Source organism: Lactuca sativa, chromosome 5, assembly GCF_002870075.4.
Source record: "Lactuca sativa cultivar Salinas chromosome 5, Lsat_Salinas_v11, whole genome shotgun sequence".
In the NCBI taxonomy this organism is placed as follows: Eukaryota; Viridiplantae; Streptophyta; class Magnoliopsida; order Asterales; family Asteraceae; genus Lactuca; species Lactuca sativa.
Window position 1 is genome coordinate 186182256 of NC_056627.2, and position 16377 is coordinate 186198632.

A 16377-nucleotide genomic window follows, 5' to 3' on the forward strand; every position below is an offset into this window, starting at 1 on the left:
AGAACATCTTCTTTTTCTTTTCTTTCTTTCTCTGACTTCTGTTCTATATGCTTCAAAAGTAAGTATTCTTTGATAATGATAAATTGTTTTAACAAATCTTTATCTTGCTCTACACAATTACTTTTAAATCCACCACTAGAGATCTGTGTAAAATCACTAATTTTCTCATCAACATAGAGATTATACATCTCAATGGCATTCTTCAACATAGATTGTTCAGGAGCATCCCAAAACAAATATCCTTCTTTAAGACGAAACTTTCGATCTGTAACTTTTAATCCTAGTCTCTTAATTTCTTTTAACACCTTATAATCCGCCATTTAATCTTCAACAAGAAAGAAAACCTGAAGAGAGAAAGTAGATATGATAAGAATTCTAGAGAGAGAAAAACAAATCTGAAAGGGTTTTTAGTGAGTGAAATCAGATCTGAGATGGATTTTAGAGAGATAAAGTAGATCTGAACACAAAAATTCAAACAAACACAAAATTTTCTTCTAACTCTCTTCCAAAACTCGATTCAAGAACAAATCAGATGAAAGATTGAGTTGAAGAAAACATATCTGAACAAGATTTTCAACAAAAAACGAGATATAGACTTTTTCTTTTCAGAAAACTTACAAAACTTGAAGAACAAGGTGAGATTCATGATAAAATATCGCCATAAACAAGATCGATTCTTGCAAAAATCATTGAGATCTACAAGAACCCGCTCTGATACCAATTGATGAGTTTAAGAAACTCTTTGATCGTTTAGATCTTATAACAGGTAAACCACGAAAGCGAAAACAGCAATATAAAACACAAGAATGAATCTGAATATGTCAAATGATTCAATTGATTCAATCCTCAGCAGAGCTCGATAAAGAACTTCCGTTGTAGAGGATATTAGGGTTACAAAAGATAAAGATCAAAATACTTGACAGAATAACTTCTAAAATCTTACGTTCTAGGATGCATGCAAGCACCTATAAATACAAAACCCTATAAAATAACTCACGGATGGACAGGCCCATACCGGAGACTAAATGGACTAAATAGCGAGCCCAAGACGCAACACCTTCTGGACCTAACAGTCTTTTAGCCACAAACTTAATTCTTATTAATTCTTGACTAATATTAATTAAACAATATGATTTCTCCTTTAATATATTATTCCCTTAATATATTAATAAATCATATTTAATCCTTTCTCTCCATAATTCATCATATCAAGTTGCTTTGGTGAAGGTAACCCAAAAGGACCATGCACCATCGGGTCAAGTACATACCAAAATAGTTATGGACTTAGACACTAATCCAACACTAAGGCCAACCCTAGAAGCTTCAACGATTCCCCTCTTTCTTCTTCCTTCAAATCACCCAAAAATGGCTTGGAAGCTTGAACGCACAACAATGGAGTCTTAGGGTTTGTATTCTGGGTGAGAGAGGCAGTAAAGGAACCCTAGGGGAGAGAATGAGACGTTTAAATAGGCTCCAAGTACCGAATTTAGGGTTTTCCTCATACAGACCAGACTCACCAAGTCTCCTTGGCCGACTCGCCGAGTCGGTCACTTACTCCTCGACCCGAATCCCGCTCGGACTCGCCGAGTTCCTCTTTGGACTCGCCGAGTCGTCCCTTAAACTTAGGGTTTCCTTTCCTTTCTTGGCCTTCCTGACTTTGGGTGTTACAACTCTCCCCCACTTAAACTAAACTTTGTCCTCGAAGTTTGCTATGGCCAACCGCCTGCGATCTACTTCCCATACTCTACAAATTATTCTAACACCAGCTGCCTACCTTCGTTGGTCTTCCGCCCGGTTATTCCGACTAACATTAATCCTTGCGGATAATAATCCTGGGTCAACCCTGACCCTAAACATCCTGAAAGCACAACTTACTCAACCGAAAATCCTTCTGGTACTCTCCGAGTGTTGCACTGAACCCATAAGGGTTCACCCCCTTCTTTCCTTGTGCGATTTCCTTGCCTTCCCAAGGCAACGCTCCATAACTAACTATTTCCTATGTCACTGTGAAGGTCCTATCCTTCACCAACTCCATCACCCCTGCTACTTCCAGTACGGGTCATCACCGCCAGTAACCACTGACACTCCTCTCTGTCATAACTTGGTGTCGATCACCCTTCGATTCAACTAACTGAATTCCACCATAGACCGCTTACCCGCACTACTACTGACCGAAAATTTCTGCTATTCCTCATTTACCTTCCGGATGAACTGAGACCACCCTGGTCCCTACCAACCTATCAATGTCTGGATTACCGGCTCCCACCGGTAGCTAGTCCCAACACCACCACTAGTCGCTCCCAGCGAGTTCCGAAGAAACTTCGACCACCAATAACTGCTCAATCTATTCTGCCATTCAGGCACTACAATCCTGGGATCCCCGATCCCCTATCTTGACACTAAGGTCCCTACCAGGTCCCACCTGTGCTGCTAAAACTCATGGGCCTCGCCCACGGGTCCCACCCGCCTCTATCCTTCTAGTCCCACTAGTCTAACCACTCTCGCTCGGGCCTCGCCCACGGGTCTCACCCAACCATACTACTAAGCAATCCTGCTCTTAGGTCTCACCTACACTGGTAATCTCATACAGGCCTCGCCCCAACTCCGCTAACGAAGCTACTAAGGAATGCTACGGCTTACCCGTAGTCTTACATCACCATCCATCGCTGACTACTAGTGAATGCTACAGCTGCCCCGTAGTCTTACAACACTTTCTACCACCGACTGCTAGTGAATGCTATGGCTACCCCATAGTTTTACATCACTTTCTACCACTGACAGCTAGTAAATGCTACGGCTGCCCCGTAGTCTTACATCACTTTCTACCACTGACTGCTAATACGAAGGCACCCATGTGTCATTAGCTCTCAAGATCCTCATTCCGACTCCCTCGAGTGCTACAGGCGATCCACAACCTGAATTCCCAACCACGTACTAACCATCACCATCACACGCACTAGCTGATAGGGAGTTTCTCAAACTCCCAACCCTGAAATCCTCAATCCATCAAACGTTGTACTACCTCCTTTCCTTCTCAGAGATCATGCACTCATCCTGGATCTGCGTGCTCTTACCCTTGCACACTCGGAGGATTCTCCCCCACTTCGATCCTGCTTAACCCTTGCTGCTCAATACTCAAAAAGAAATCCCAATCCTTGCTACCATTCCATAATCAATCTGCTGAGGAACCCAAGCTTACCATAGCTAGGGATCTAACCAATCCATCTCTAAAACTATACTACTCCGAACTAGCGGGACGTACCAGTCCCTCCCAAGCATGCTACAGTTACTGCATCTTGTGAAACCTTCTCCAATAGAGCAAATCTCCTAACTACCATTCAAATATCCAAGGTATGCAGATGGCATATAACATAATCACAAGCAAGCCACACCATGATACAATAGTCATACCAAAATTGATGCAGAACCATAACAATATAATCATGCATAAATAAAAGAACTGGAAACGGAAGTCGCGTACCTGCAACGTATGGCGCTGCCCGCGTCTCCAAGGTGGTCATCTAAAAAGCCCTGCCTCCTACCGCAGGCTCCTCTGCTCGGCCCTGACGACCGTCTGTGATCCTCAAAGTTGCAGGGGCAGGTGCCATCACCCGTCCTGCTGAAAACAAACTGGGGCACTGGACCTTCTTGTGGCCCTGCTGATTGCAGTGAAAACATATCAAGTCGGATCCCTGAGTGGTGGTAACAGTACAATCCCTGCTAAAATGACCAGTCCGACCGCACTTGAAGCAGCCAGACTCACCACCACTACCACTCTTGCACGTGCCCCCATGCGCCCTGCCACACTTCCCGCATCGGCTGCGGTCCTGATAAGCCCTCGATCTCGAATCTGATCCCTTGGGCCTTTTTCCCGAACCTGTGGCTACCTGAACCTCATCCGGCTTCCTCTTCCAGATCTGCTCCAAATCAATTTCTCTCTCCCTGGCCCGATAAATCATATCTTCCAGCGTCTTACAGTTGGATCTGCTCACGAACTCCTTGATCTCATCCCTCGACATCTCATGGTATCGGGCCTTCTTCGTCTCCTCATCCGCGACATACTGCGGTACAAGAAGGGCCCTCTCCCTGAACTTGGAGGTGATCTCTGCCACAGTCTCAGTGGTCTGCGTCAAATCCTAAAACTCCCGTGCGAACTGCTGCACCTCAATAATCGGCGAAAACTCCGCCCTGAACCTGGCCGAGAAATCGCTCCAAGCCATCGCGTCCAATGCGGCATCATCCCCCCCAAGGCATGACCAATCTCCTCCCACCAATCCCTCGCTCTGTCCTTCAGAAGACAGGAAGCGAATATGACCTTGTCCCCCTCAGGACACCGGCTCGTACGGAATGCGTTGGCAACATCAGCCAACCATCCGCTGCTAGCGATGGGGTCCCTATCCCCATGATAATATGGTGCCCCGCAAGCCCTGAACTCTCGAAATGTCAAGGTACACGCTCCCATCAAAGCCATCACCTCCGTACGGAAGGCTCCCAGCCTCTCATCCAAAATCTTCAATATACCCTCCTTGACTGTGCCAAAGATCACAGGAGTCTGATCTAGAATATTGTGTGTAACCTCAGCTGATATCAACTCCCTCATTCGCTCCTCGAGCTGCTCGGATCCTGAACCCGAGCTTGATCCCTCCACGGCGCCTGATCCGCCCGCTGGTCTCTCTCGCAGCGTCACCATGCTGAAAATATAATACATCCTCTATCTGAATACTTATCACTGCTGCGAGACCAAACACACACCCTACCAGGTCCCCGGTCTTGTCTCGGCCTTTCCCGAATCGAGTACAGATCCTCTGCTTTCAGTAGTACGGGCCCATACTACCTTCCACATCTATCCGTACTTTCCTCAGGAATTGCTTCGACTCCACCAGGTCCCTTATCCACTACTACTGCTCCCAGCACTATCTGATCCTAGGCTTACCCTAGGGAAACCTCTGACTCAACTCAAACCAGTCCTCAGTTGCTGAAGGTCTCCTTGTGATGCCAATTAGCCATTACCTAGATACCATCACATGTGACGAGGCTCAGATAATCCTTCGAGTAAAAGACTCGTCCATACAACGGTTGGACTCAAACGAGAGCTGCGCAATAGGGCCAAATTCAGCACTCTGAGATTATTCAACCCTGATCACATGTGACGTGACTTATCCACCTAATGGCTAACTCCCGTCACTCGGAATCCCATATTGCACAAAGCAAGCAGCATTCAGACAAGGGGAAAATCTAACCACGGCATACACAAGCAATCATATCCACATAGTAGGAATCTGAACTAGCATGCAACACAACTCATAAACTCAGGCATAACCTAAACAGGCTATCCTACTACTGTCTAATCAGCACTATCATGCAGCTCAAAGCACATATAATAGGCACATAAGGCATCCTCCCTAGATCCTTAGTCCTAATCTAGCATGTTGTTCTACTAACTGATAATCATAACATAAACTTGTATGGGTATTTTGGGGTACTTACATGAGATCGTCTGATTGCATGCACCACACCCCTTTTTCGCTTTTCAAAGTTCTTTTTCTTTCTGAATTCTTTCTACTTTTCTAAAACTGTTTTCTTTCTCAAAACTCTCTTTTTACAAAACTATCTTTTCATTTTGAAAACTTCTATACCAATTCCTCAGTTTGAGTTCAGACACACCCAAGAGCATGTCTGAATCCCTCAAACCAAGGCTCTGATACCAACTTGTAACGTCTCAAAATTCAAGACTAAAAATTTCCTTTAATAAAACATTACATAAAGCAAAATTATCGATCCAAACATAAACAAAGTATTAGTTTCCAAAACACATGTTCGTTATCAGAGTAAAACATTCCCAGGCTGTCTAACCTGTGGTGTGTGCCATGCGATCACCCCGAGCTCTTCCCTCCGCTACCAGAAGTACCTGAATCCAAAACTGAAAACCGTAAGCACGAAGCTTAGTGAGTTCCCCCATCATACCATACAATCATATATCATACATACTGCCGGGCAATTCTGGGTGCCTGGCCTACCCGGTACGGCCATTCTGGGGTGCCGACCTACCCGTGTCAAGCCATTTTGGGGTGCTGACTACCCATGTCAAGCCATTCTGGGGTGTTGACTACCCTTCGGTCCTAACGACCGAACCTCAGGGACTATTTCACCCTATACTACTACTACTATCACATATCATAACGTAACAGATTATCAGACATATCTGGGGTGTCTGAACTACCCTTCGGTCCTTACAACCGAACTTGGGGACTGCTCCCCTCCTACTACCTCTAACTCATATAACAAATCATGCTAACATGTAAACATAACATCACATACAGTCAGACGTATCTGGGGTGTCTGACTACCCTCCGGTCCTAACAACCGAACTCTACTGATGAGTCAGGGAACCCCATCCATGCTCCTACTGATAACGAGATATGGGACCAGCCCACGCTCACTCTTTCCCTAACTTAGGCCTCGCCCCAGATCTGCTGCTAATGAGATGTGGAACACCATCCACACTCTGCTATTGGTGAGATACGGGACCTCGCCCACACTCACCTCCCTACCAAGCACATACAAGTATCACACAGACAACAAGTATAAACTATCACATAAACCATTCCTTAGGCACCCGCCCGCTATCATTGGACCTCGTCCTGAATATCATACTAGCATACTGTGCTGAGGGCTAACCCCCGGGTCTTTTACTCATAACTATATGGGCCGGCATTGTGGCCGTAGACCCATTCACACAAAAGGGAAACTCACCTGCGCTGGTTGAACATGCTGATGATCCCGCTAGCTGCTGTCCGGAAACTCTCTGAACTCCTGCTCCATTAGCTCCCCGAGCTATCAATATCAATGCAACACTTACTCTAACTGACCCCCGAAAGACAACCAAGTCAACTCTGGTCAAAGTCAAAGTCCTGGTCAAAGTCAACATCCCAGGTTAACCCTACTCGCCGAATCAACCTACTGACTAGCCGAGTTCATAAGTTCAGAGTCCTTCCATTCGTGACTCGACTCGCCGAGTCAGTCCATGACTCGCCGAGTCTACCGATTTTCGAGTCCTGACCTGTCCGACTCACCGAGTCTCAACTCGAAGGGTTTGGGGTTTCGCGACCTGACTCGCCGAGTCCAAGAACAGACTCGCCGAGTCCAAGACAACCTTCAACAGACTCGCCGAGTTGTTCTTCAAACTCGCTGAGTTCCTATCCAACTTCATCCGAATAGACGAGTAGTTCATCCCACTCGTCGAGTTCCTCCTCATCTTCATGCTACTCGCCGAGTCCACTCAAAGGACTCGCCGAGTCCATTCAGATCTACATACATGCAGAGGACTTTTGATTCATCCATGAACTCCAAACTGTAGATCTACCCTTCCCAAGCCTACTCCTCACGTAATGTTGCAAACTTTACGTGTAGAGAAGGAGATCTAGGCTAAATACACCATAAAGTAGGGTTTAGGGCAAAGTGGCTCCATAATCAACTCAAGGGCTGATACTTTATGCTTCCTAAGACCAAAATATGCTTAGATCTGAAGTAGCAACTCCAGATCCGGCTTCTAACTCAAATGGATGACTAACCATGGCTTAAAAAGCCCCAAATCTCACAACCATAGAAGATCTAAAGGAAGGAAACGACTTAATACCTTCAATAACTCAGAAAGGTTCCACAAACTCCAGATCTAATGCCAACCCTTGAAGCTTCAATGATTCCCCTCTTTCTTCTTCCTTCAAATCACCCAAAAATGGCTTGGAAGCTTGAACGCACAACAATGGAGACTTAGGGTTCGTATTCTGGGTGAGAGAGGCAGTAAAGGAACCCTAAGGGAGAGAATGACACGTTTAAATAGGCTCCAAGTTCCGAATTTAGGGTTTTCCTTGTACAGACCAGACTCGCCGAGTCTCCTTGGCCGACTCGCCGAGTCGGTCACTTACTCCTCGACCCGGATCCCGCTCGGACTCGCCAAGTTCCTCCATGGACTCGCCGAGTCGTCCCTTAAACTTAGGGTTTCCTTTCCTTTCTTGTCCTTCCTGACTTTGAATGTTACAATGACGGCAAAGGGTTTTGATGCTATTTGGTTCATCGTGGATCGATTGACCAAGAGTGTCCACTTCCTGGCGGTTCAGGAGAGTTCTTCGGCCGAGAAGTTGACCAAGGTGTATGTTTTTGATATTGTTGCTTGCCATGGGGTTCCGGTCTACATTTTTTAAATGGTGATGTTCGGTTCACCTCCTGTTTGTGGCAGAAATTCCATGAGGAACTAGACACGAGGTTTTCACTCCAGCATAACTTATCATCCGCAGACCGACGACCAGAGTGAACGGACGATACAGACCCTTGCGGATATGTTGCGGGCTTGTATCATCGATTTTGGTGGGAGCTGGGACTCCTACCTACCTCTTGCGGAGTTCTCCTATAATAACAGTTATCACTCCAGTATTGGTGCTTCGCCTTTTCAGCTTTTGTATGGGCGGAGATGTCGTGCCCCGGTTTGCTAAAGCAAGTTTGGCCATAGGGTTATGGGGCGGACCGAAGTGGTCCTTCAGACCATGGAGATGATTCATCAGATCAGGCAGAGATTACAGACTACTCAGAGTTGGCAGAAGATCTACGCCGACCAACGTTGGTCCGAGTTGGAGTTTCAGGTCGGCGACAGGGTGTTACTGAAGGTCTCACCTTGGAAAGGTGTGATTCGCTTCAAGAAGAGGGGGAAGTCGGGTCCCCGGTATATTGGGTTGTTTTGAATGATCACCAAGGTTGGCAAGGTTGCTCACAGATAGGATCTTCCTAAGGAGCTCAGTCAGATTCATAACATTTTCCATGTTTTCAAGCTGTGAAAGTGCGTGTTGGATGAGGATGCGGTGGTTACCTTGGATGATATTCGGGTTGATGAGCGCCAAAACTATGTTGAGAGACCAGTAGCTATTCTGGAGAGGAAGGTAAAGGTTTTTCGTAGCAAGGAAGTACCTTTTGTAAAGGTATGATGGCAGCATCGGAGGGGCTCCGAGTGGACCTAGGAGCCAGAGGATGAGATGTGGGAGCATTATCCAGATTTGTTCGCAACAACAGACTTCGAGGACAAAGTCCAGTTTAATTGGGGGAAAGTTGTAACACCCTGGTTTTCAGGTATTTTCAATTCATCCCTTGGTTTTAAATTATGACATTTTCGTCCTTGTACTGGAAGGAAGTAGCCATAAGAAGCCCTAGTGGCAAGATTGTAATTTTGAGGCAGGAGGTGTACGCTAAGCGTACATGTGGGTACACTAAGTGTACTAGGGCGCGCCCTAGTACACTAGGTGTACACATATATACATTGGGCGTACTCATGTCCAAAGGAAACCCTAATTTTTAGGGTTTGTAGAGTATTTAAGCATCTTTATGGATCATTTATCCCTACCTTTTTAGCCTCCAAAGCTTTGAGTCGCCCCTTGCAAAACCCTAGTCCCTCAAGGGTGTGTTTAAGCTAAAAAGTGTGCTTTGGTGTGCTTAAGGAAGAAGGTGTTGCATCAAGGAGCTTAGAAGTGGAATCAAGCTTGTGGATCTTGGATCATTACGTTCTTGAGAAGCTCCAGAAGGTAAAAAGTCTTAACAATGATGCTTTGTTTGCGTGGATCTCATTTTGGTAACCTTATGTTGTTCTTCTTGTCTCAAAGTCCCATTTCTATGCATGTTTGATTTTAAGATGTTTGAGTTGTCCTTCCAGGCCCTAGGAAGGGTCTTAAGCTATAAAAATGGGGTCCTTTTAGCTAGTTTGGATCCATGCATCTTGTAGAAGGTCTTAATGGATTAAGACCTTGTGTTAAGGACTTTATGGACATGTAAAGTCATAAATTTGGAAATTTTATGACCCTAGTATGCCTCTGGACCTTGGATCTAAAGTATGAGCTTAAGTATTGGACATCAACCCTCTAGAACCAAGCATTCAATTGTGGCACTCCAGGCCATAATGCGAGGACTTGGTCAACGCCATTTCTGACCCCTAATAATCCCCCCCCCCTCAGAAATTGCTCCCTGAGAGAATCGAACCCTCACCACCGACTCTGATACCACTTGTTGGACATCAACATTACAGGTTGATCTAAAACCAATTGGTGTTAGAAAGGGCGCAACCTACCCATATAGCGTATTACGCCCTTCAGGACTAGGCATTTGATTGTGACACTCCAGGCCATCATGCTAGGACTTGGTCGATGTCTAATCTAACCCCCAACATTAAGTGTTAAAGCCATTAAGCACTTAATGAAGAATTTGGGATCTCTGAGGGTATGCCCTGCATAGCCTGGTGTACTCCCTGTGTACCCGATCAGCCACCTCGATGGTGGTTTCTGCAAAGCTTCGTGTACGTTTAGTGTACCTTAGAAGTACGCCCCGCATACTTACATGGGTCAGACCATGTTGAGTTAACTCGATTGGGTTGACTCAGCTGGGTTGACTCGGTGGGTTTATTGACTTTGACCAGTTAACTTTGAGTTTGACCAAGTTTGACTTTGAGGGTATTTTGGGTATTTGAGATTTTGATGGAATTGGTCACTTGGTGAATGCAGGCATTGAGTAGAGAGCTGAGATTCATAGTCGGGCCTTATCAGTTATGTTCAGCTTGTGAAGTGAGTTTTCCACACTATACTTTTGGGTCGAAGGCACCAAGGTCGGCCCATTGGTTTGATAACCTGATATACGTTGATATGTTGAGTATGGAATAGATATGCATGCTAGTTTTGATATGCTAGTCTGGTAGATATGTAGGACTACCCGTAATATTGTATGTCTATCTGTTATGTTATTATTTGTTATATGTCGATATATTGTGTGGGTTGGGTTGAGGTTGTACCGATCCGTGTTGTAGCCAACAAACCCTAGATCAAACCAGATATTAGTTGAGAGTCGGGGAGGGCATGTCAAACTGATATCATGATCATTCCAGATACGAGCTGAGGGTCGGGAAGGGCATGCCATACTCGTATTGAGGGCTTGGTGGTATTCATTCTGAGGACTGATCAGGCCGAGGAGCAAGCCAAACATAAGTTGTGGACTTGTGGGCCAAGGGTAAGCCAAACTTATGTTGTGGGTCAGGGGTAATACAGTCTGTTAGTTGTGGACTCATTGCATGTTGTTATTTGTATATGTGCTATTTGTTTGTGTATTGGTATTTTGGGCAACTCACTAAGCTTCGGGCTTACAGTTTTGATTATGTTCCAGGTACTTCAGAGGATCGCGGGAAGGCGAAGGCGTAATTATGCACCTCCTCAAGTTTTGTTTTATAATTTTGGGAAAAACTCTGATAATGATCATGTTTGAAAACTATTTTGTAAACAATGATGATTTATGGTTTGTTTTAAAAGTTTAAAATTTTCATGAATTTTATGGATGTTACATAAAATTGATTGTGATTGTATTTTTCAAATTCCTAACAAGATTATCAATGACAAACATAGTTTCGTCGTCCGGTGTTACAAACTACCTAACATTATCCATCGTTATTGTAGTGTCTCCAAAATAATCATGGAGGTGACCCAGTTTGTTCATATAAGCAAAATGTGATGTATCATTAGGTTGGGTTTTCAACGGGTAGTCTAACCACACAATCCCCCTTATTTTCTCATCTTTCTTCTGCCACAAATTTGTGAGATTCTTTCGTTTCTCCCAAATCCATGTCGACACAGCAATGCTGAAAACGATTTTATTCAACTCTATTTTATCTAATGTAAATGTAACGTTCTATGATGAATCACAAGTTGAAAATATCAAATCATGTTTACAACAAGGAAAATTATGAGTTTTGATAAACTCAAGAGTGTGAATAAGGTAAGTTACACAAACGAACGAGATAAGGTATAGCATATGCTTGGATAACCCATTGTCGACTCGATTTGACAATATGGGCAATGTAGTGTTTTCTATGTGGCTTCTTATTTGATTCACAATGTAACACCACCACCAAAAAATATAAGGTACATCATAAGTTTTTGTGAAGATTCGCCTACCATTAGGCCGCCTTCATCCATCATTGTCGTCGCTGGAAGCCACAATGCACCACCACCACTAAACAATGGCTATCGGATGCTTCTTATTTTCCTTTTCCTGCTTTTGATTTGCGACACACACAACTGAGAATATGTTTTTTTCTTTTCCCTTTAATGAAGATTCATATATGGATCTCCCTTTCTTTTGATTACACTCTCATTCTTTTCTGTTTCTTATACGATTGTAGCCACACAAACAAACAAATTACATACTGGAAAATTTTAAATGGAAATAGAAAAAGTGTATTTTATTTTACATTTAATACTTGAGCCTTCTACGTTTGGGAGTGAAGGACTGGTGGAAGTTGGTGACCAATGCTTATTCCTCTGCGGAGAAGGCCACGGTGACATGGGAGCAGTTCTCGGAGATGTTCTGGATCGAGTATGTTCCACTGGTAGAGAGAGAGAGAGAGAGAGAGAGAGAGAAACGGAGAGGTTAGCCCAGGAGTATCTTTCGCACTGGCAGACAACAAATGAAGTGACGGAGATCACCAAGATGTTCATAGAGAGAGCCCTTTTTTTGCCCGAAGTATGCTTCTTCTGAGCAAGTTTAGATGTTGTCCTACTTGAGCACTCAATACAAAGATTCGTGAGTTTGTTTCGATGGAGCAGTATTGGACCTTGACTGGGCTGTAGTCATTTACACGAAGGAAAGAGATTAAGATTGATATACAGGCAAATGAGAGGAAGTAGACCTCTAATTTAAACTCAACATGTAGCAAAGCGATTAAAGCCTGCCGATTCACGATCTGGAGACCATAAGGGTCGCACTTGTGGCAAGTGCATGAAGGTGCATGATGGTGTACGTCTTTCTGCGACGAGGTGTCACAAATATCGCAAGGAGAGCCACTATGCGAGGGATTTCGTTAGCAGAAGCAAGTCACGCCGCCGATCAAGTGAGTTTGTTACCATTGTGATCAAGTTGTGTAATCCCGCAGGTTCGGGCTAGTAAATTTAGAAGTAATAAGCGTTAAAATGTATTTTTGATAGAATATTATTAAAGAAAAATAATCTTAACAAAATTTATAATGTATTTGACAAGGATTCTGTACATATAAAGAACGCTAAAATCTGGAATTAGGATACGTAAACTCTCAAGGTTTATAAGTTGAGTCTACTTTGTTCCTAATTTTTTCCCTAACATGGTTTGAACCCTAACTAATGTGAAAATGATCGTTTTTATAGACCGGTCCGAAAAGGACTGCAATGATATGCAGTATTGCAAAAATCATAATAAATTGTATAAAGATCGTATGAATGTGTGCGAGTAGTCTCTAAAATGGTATTGATGTGAAGTACTTGCATTCAATACAGTTTTGCAAACCATAGGCTTTAAGATGAAAAAAACATGTCTTGAATGGACCAAAATTTTTCACATAAAAATCATAGCATTTCGTAGTATGTTTTCAAGATTTTTTTTTTTTTTTTGCATAAACGAAATGTGTGAGCCGACGGTCCCCCCCCCCCCCCCCCCCCCCCCGGTGAAATATATAAAAGTTTTAAAATGGGGCCATAAGCACTCACATTAGATATGTGAATTCGGTTTAGATTTGAGAATGTGATTGTGTTCAAGAAGCACCGCTTTATTTTGTGTAAGCAAAGCCAATGATAGTCTCAACTCAAAAAAAGGTGCACAAATACCGTTATATTTTTAATCGGAGTTTTTAATAATAATGTTGGTTTCGGTTATATTTTTTAGGTTTTTTTATGAATGTAGTTGCGTTCAAAAACCAGTTTTCTTCGAAAAACAATTTTTGTATTTTTTTTTTTTTAAATATATATTCTTAACTAGTAGTTTGGTTTTAAACTAAACGGTTCTCAAAAAAAACGTTTATGTGATATAATATAAAGCTACGTTCAATAGGGATAAGGTGCGTATGGTCTCCATCAGTTTCAACATTCACATATTAATACTGCTTAAATATTTAAAATCAACCCTTTTTCTGGAATCGGTAATCTAGATTGTTTTAGAGGTTGGAAATACTAAGAAAACTGTAAGAGAGAATTTAACATGTGGAACTTACATTCGTACTCATTTAAAATTTTGTGCCTAATGGTAAAGTGATTCCGAATTATTAATATCAACCATTTATGTTTTTTTATCATTGTACAATCTTCTTCTTAAAACAAATTTAACATTTTTTTACAAGTAGCGGTAAGACCAGATATAGCATTGTACTTTGATTGATCTGTGGCTAGTCATAAATAGCAAAATAGTTTCATTTGACAGAAAACCGAAGATCATGTCAAAGTAGTTTCAACCATAACACCATTATTTGACTGCACCCAAAAAAAAAAAAGAATACATAACACATCAAAAATATCAAAGGTTTCCAACCCCACAACACCCAAAAAGAGAATACATAACACATCAAAAATAGTGAAGGTTTCCAACCCCCAATATGGGTTAAAATTAAAGATGAGTGTACATTAAAAATTAATAAAGTTTTCGAGTTGAGGGTATTTGTATTTTAGTTTATAATTGTCTTTTTCACTTTGTTTCATCTTGAACCAAATTTTGTGACTTGGTCTTTATCCGAGCTTATCTGCGTTCGTGGACACCAAACACTATCATCAGTGGGATAGTTCAGTTCCTTACACGAACCAACACGTTGTAGCACTGAATATAAGCTTACAACCTAAATTGCATCTCGGTGAATACGTGTATTTCGCTGACTCCACCATACTTGCGTATTATCAAAAAAACAAAACGTATTGATTCTGATTTTTGACAAATAACGATGTAAATTATATAAAAAAACATAAACTAAGCATTCAACCAATAATGTTATTCTTCAACGGTAACAATTTCATTGATTCATATCCTTATTCATGAATCGATAAGAAACCACAAATCCTAAAGTCAAAAGTTATTAACCATTCAAAAACCGGTGATGCAAGTAACATGTTGATAGAAAACAATTCTCATTAAATGAAACAGGAAGGATCATCAACCAAAAGTTGAATTCCAACAACCACATAATCACCATCATCTCACAAACTACATCTTAAAAACAGACCCTACAACTCTCTTGAAACATCAAAACCAAAAACCATTAAAATAGCAGAAGTACCAGTATTAGTCCTAACCTAACAATCCAAGAAGTCTACAAATTTACAGAATCCCCCACGCAAATCCCCATCTCACTTCTTGGCCTTCTTTGCAGCGGTTTTCTTTACCCCAACTTTCTTCACCGGTGATTTGATACTTTTCGCTTTCTTCGCTGGAGTGGCTTTCTTGACAGCCTTCTTAGCTTTAACAGGTGTCTTCGCCTTTGCCTTTGGCTTCGGTTTCACTGAAGCGGCGGCTTTCGCTTTAGGGGCGGTAGCCTTCTTCGCCACCGGAGCTTTCTTAACAGCGACCTTTTTAGCGGCGGCTGGAGCTTTCTTCACGGTAGGCTTCTTCTCGACAGCTCCAAGCTTAAATGAGCTCTTAACCTTGGTAAGCTTTCCAGATGCAGCAAGTTTCTTCAACTGAACAGACATAAGCTTTTTGAAATTCGCCGGCAAATCCTTGTTGTTGTCCTCGATATGTTTCGCGATGGCGTACTGGCTAGACCCAGTCCTCTCCTTCAACGACACAATCGCTTCCTTGATCATCTGAACAATATCAGAGAAACCCATTAAATCACAACACATGTATAAATAGCTGGAAACATAAGGATTAAAAGTTGAAACAGATTATGCGAAAATCTCAATTACCTCTGCGTAAGTAGGGTGGGTCTTGGGTTTTGTTGAAGACGGAGCCTTCTTTGCAACTGCTGCTTTTGTTGATGCCATTGCTTTATGCTTCTGAATTTGAGAGAGAGAAATCGTTGTAGATATGAATATTTTCGAAATGCAGGAAATGGGTATTTAAATAGCGTGTGGGTTGAAGAAGACGATTTCTGATTGGTGGAGAGGTACTCACGCGGATCGATTTTAAAAATGAACCGCCAATTTCAAACCCTTGGATTAAAATGAATGAGCGGTCAATTTGAAAGATTTAGCTTGCGCGCGGATTGCCAAATGGGTTAATGGTTTGTGAAATGTTAAAAAGATGGAAGTGTGTTTTTATATTGGATTTTAAGGGTATACATTATGAAGTATAAAATCCAAAATTCATATGTGAGTATTACGTATATACGTATATTTTAATGTGAAACTATTACAAAAAAAATGTTTTTATACAAATGTATGAGCATATAGATATATCCATTTTGTCATTCATACGTTTAAACAGTCAATGAGAACAAAATAAAATAAATTTGTTATACGAAATGTGGCATTGAACTTCCTTATAAAAGATAATACAAGTTCATTATAAATCATACAACCCTTGATTTATAGCATTATAAGACCTCTTTACACAAATACGTCAAGTCGA

At 42.3% G+C, this 16377-nt stretch overlaps 1 protein-coding gene across 1 annotated transcript; it reads right to left on the minus strand.

Moving 5' to 3' along the window:
- Nucleotides 1–14919: 14919 nt before the first annotated feature.
- Nucleotides 14920–15868, minus strand: LOC111897210 (histone H1). The gene is made up of 2 exons (XM_023893164.3): nt 15714–15868; nt 14920–15611 (listed from the first exon to the last, which is right to left on the minus strand). Exons 1-2 carry the CDS (start codon nt 15789–15791, stop codon nt 15156–15158), a joined length of 534 nt encoding a protein of 177 aa, XP_023748932.1. The 5' UTR covers nt 15792–15868; the 3' UTR covers nt 14920–15155.
- Between the last annotated feature and the right edge of the window lie 509 nt (nt 15869–16377).